The sequence below is a fragment of the Microtus ochrogaster genome, linkage group LG1, assembly GCF_000317375.1.
Source record: "Microtus ochrogaster isolate Prairie Vole_2 linkage group LG1, MicOch1.0, whole genome shotgun sequence".
NCBI lineage: Eukaryota > Metazoa > Chordata > Mammalia > Rodentia > Cricetidae > Microtus > Microtus ochrogaster.
Genome location: NC_022027.1, coordinates 57,271,080 through 57,274,132, shown reverse-complemented (window position 1 = coordinate 57,274,132; position 3,053 = coordinate 57,271,080). Strand labels below are relative to the sequence as shown.

General features: G+C 45.5%; 1 protein-coding gene across 1 annotated transcript in view; it reads left to right on the top strand.

Moving 5' to 3' along the window:
• Nucleotides 1–3,053, top strand: part of Dipk1a (divergent protein kinase domain 1A) — an 80,214-nt gene that overhangs the window by 71,919 nt on the left and 5,242 nt on the right. Inside the window, exon 3 of the mRNA XM_005359651.2 lies at nucleotides 1,549–1,656. Within this exon, the coding sequence (XP_005359708.1) occupies nucleotides 1,549–1,656 (108 nt within the window). The remainder of the gene's footprint in view (nucleotides 1–1,548; nucleotides 1,657–3,053) is intronic.

Genomic DNA, 3,053 nt, shown 5'->3' with positions numbered 1-3,053 from the left:
GAGACAGGGTTTCTCTGTGGCTTTGGAGCCTGTCCTGGAACTAGCTCTGTAGACCAGGTTGATCTCGAACTCACAGAGATCCGCCTGCCTCTGCCTCCCTAGTGCTGGGATTAAAGGCGTGCGCCACCATCGCCCGGCCTCAGAGGATGAGTTATGACTTCCTCGGAAGAATGGCATCAGGAAAGCAGGCATAGGGCTGGAGCAGTAGCTGAACATTGCAGCCTCCTCCAGGAACTGGAAATGGCATGGGCTTTTGAGATGACGCACTTCCCCCAAATCCTCCCCAAAACATTTGAACTCTACCTATGTGGCTAGGTAGCATACAAAGTAATGGCTTCTTCATACATAGGTATCGTACAGTGTGCTAATTCTTTCCCCTCATTTCTTCCTCACGCCTCCTCTTCCAGCAATTCCCTTTCCCCCACCAGTTCTGATTTCATTATTTAAAATATTCACGAGTAGCCAGGTTGCTCATGGCCATATTCCTAGACTTGGGAGGCCAGTGCGGGAGGATTGCCACATGTTCAAGACTAGGTACTTACTGAGTTCCAGCTCAGCCTGGGTTAGTGTGAAACCTGTCTAGGACAAAAATTTTCGAATGGTTTATTAATTTTGTTCAACTTTGCTGCATCTTCTGGCATTATTTTTGTTATTTATATTTGTCTAAAAACTTGTTCATTTCAAATATATTGCCATAAAGTCATCGTATTTTTCCCAACCACTACCCAGCGCTTCCCTGTTAATGTTTGTTGTCTCCTCTCCTGTGTTCATGGTCAGGTTTGCTGAGGCTTCTGTTTTAAGTTTCTAAAGACGGAGCTCTGGATATTGCTGGGTTTTCCTGCACCTGCTGCTCTGTTCCCATTAGTGCTAGGGCTCTGTGAGCTCTTTAGGCCTGCCTTAGTGTAAACCTCGAGTTTGAGCCTCTTTAATGACTCAGTGTGGTTTCGTGTTTTCTCGGCCTTGCATTTGAGGCTGTAAATCCCCCTCTAAAGATACGCCAGGTGTATCCTACAAGTTTTGTTTTTCCACTCTGAATATTCTGCATTTTCAGTTTTAATTCTACCTCAACCCAAATTATGCATTGAAATACTTTCAGATTTCTTCCTCATCCCTCCTTCTCTCCTTTTCTTCTTCCTGCTCCCCCTTTTGAAAGTGGGGTCTCATTCTCATCCAGGTTGGCCTAGAGCTCAACCTTGTAGCCCAGGTAGCTGTGATGAAGTTTTTGAAAATATAGTTCTTCTCTTCTTGGATGAAGTAGAAACCATACTACTTCAGACCATGTTGAGTGGGAAAAAAACACTTCCAAAATTCTGTGTATGCTCCAATAGCTAGCTTCTCACAGAGCTGGTAAATAACAACGCTTAAATTCAAATCCGGGCAGGTCTGTCTAAATCTGCCTGCCTCTGCCTCCTGAATGCTGGGATTAAAGGTGTGCAACACCATCTTCTGGCTTGAGAACTTCCTCTTAAAGATCATATCTCTCAGTTACTCGGATCCTTCAGATAGTTCTACTTATGGACATTTACTTCTTTATCTCCTGGTTTTCAGTGTGACAAATACAAGACCGGAGTTATTGACGGACCTGCGTGCAACAGCCTCTGTGTCACAGAAACACTGTACTTTGGAAAATGCTTGTCCACCAAGCCCAACAACCAGGTATGGACAGAAATAAGCACTCCAGAATGTCAGTAGGTCCAATCACATCATCATTAATTACTGTTTTTCCTACAGAGTCTCAGGTGGCTCAGACTGACCTCCGACTCTCTCTGTGGCTGGAGCTTTTCTTAATCCATCTGTCTCCAACTCCTAAGGGCTGTCTCTACAGTCATGTGCCACTGTACCTGGCTAGTGAACTCAAAATTCCCTTAAACTAAAAGCATCATTAAAAAATTCTGAAGCACCAGGTGTTAGTGGTGCAAGCCTTTAATCCCAGCACTCAGGAGGCAAAGGCAGGAGGGTCTCTGTGATTTCGAGGTCTGCCTGATCTATAAGAGCTAATTCCAGGACAGCCAAGACTACACCAAGAAACCCTGTCAGAAAAACAAAACAAAAAGTCTTGAAGCTAAGCATGGTGTACACGTATCAGGAAGGATTTCAAGTTCAAACCCAGCTTGGTATACATAGCAAATTCCAGGTCAGACAGGACTACAAAGCAAGCTCCTGTCCAGTTTTCAGTAGGTATTTGTTTAGGAAGGCATGGCGGCGCGTGTCTACAATCCAGGCACTCGGGGACTGAGACGGAGGATCACTGCACATTTAGTGTCAGCCTAAACTACCTGAAAAGACCCTGACACAGTGGAACAAACAGACTTGTGAATCCCTTCCCCAGCGTCTTAGAGGAGGGCTGTGTGATGGACAGCTGTCCTTAAGCAACCGACATTACCCGGAAGGGTGGGAGACACACAGCTCATAGATGAGCAAATAAATAATAAAATCATTATAAATGTACTTTCTATCTGGGAAAAGCACAAGGTGAAATAGCAAAGGAGGTGGAGACAGATGTGCTTGGGAGCTGGTACGCACCGTCTGGGGGTGTGGCCCAGATGGTAGAGCGTTTGCCTACCCTGCGCAAAGCCCTGGGTTCTCTCCATGGCACGGCAGATTCCTGTACTCTCAACTCTCAAGGGGTGGAGCCAGGCAGACCAGAAGTTTAAGGTTACCTTGTTGGACTAGAAGTCCAAACATCAAGGGAGGACTTACTCCAGACACCACTCACAGCCGCAATTGATGCAAAAGCAAGAGGATTTTTATTCTGTCATGACAGGGTCCTTCAGGTTCGGGATATGAAGGATATGGATAGCTGTTACAGCCCATCTTTTAAAGCGAAAAGCTACAGACACAAGAGGGGAACCTGTAGGTTGTTGGTTTATTCAAAGGTTTACTAGCAATGATTGGTCTATTCCAGGGCAGGAGACTAGCTGCGTGGTCAGGTGATAAGGGAGAGCATCTGTGGTCCATCCTGACCTTGTTCTAGTGACTAAATCAATACATCAGGAACTGAGTCAACATCTGTGGGTTGTCTTTGCCTCAATTCCCAGAATGGAGTTATGTTT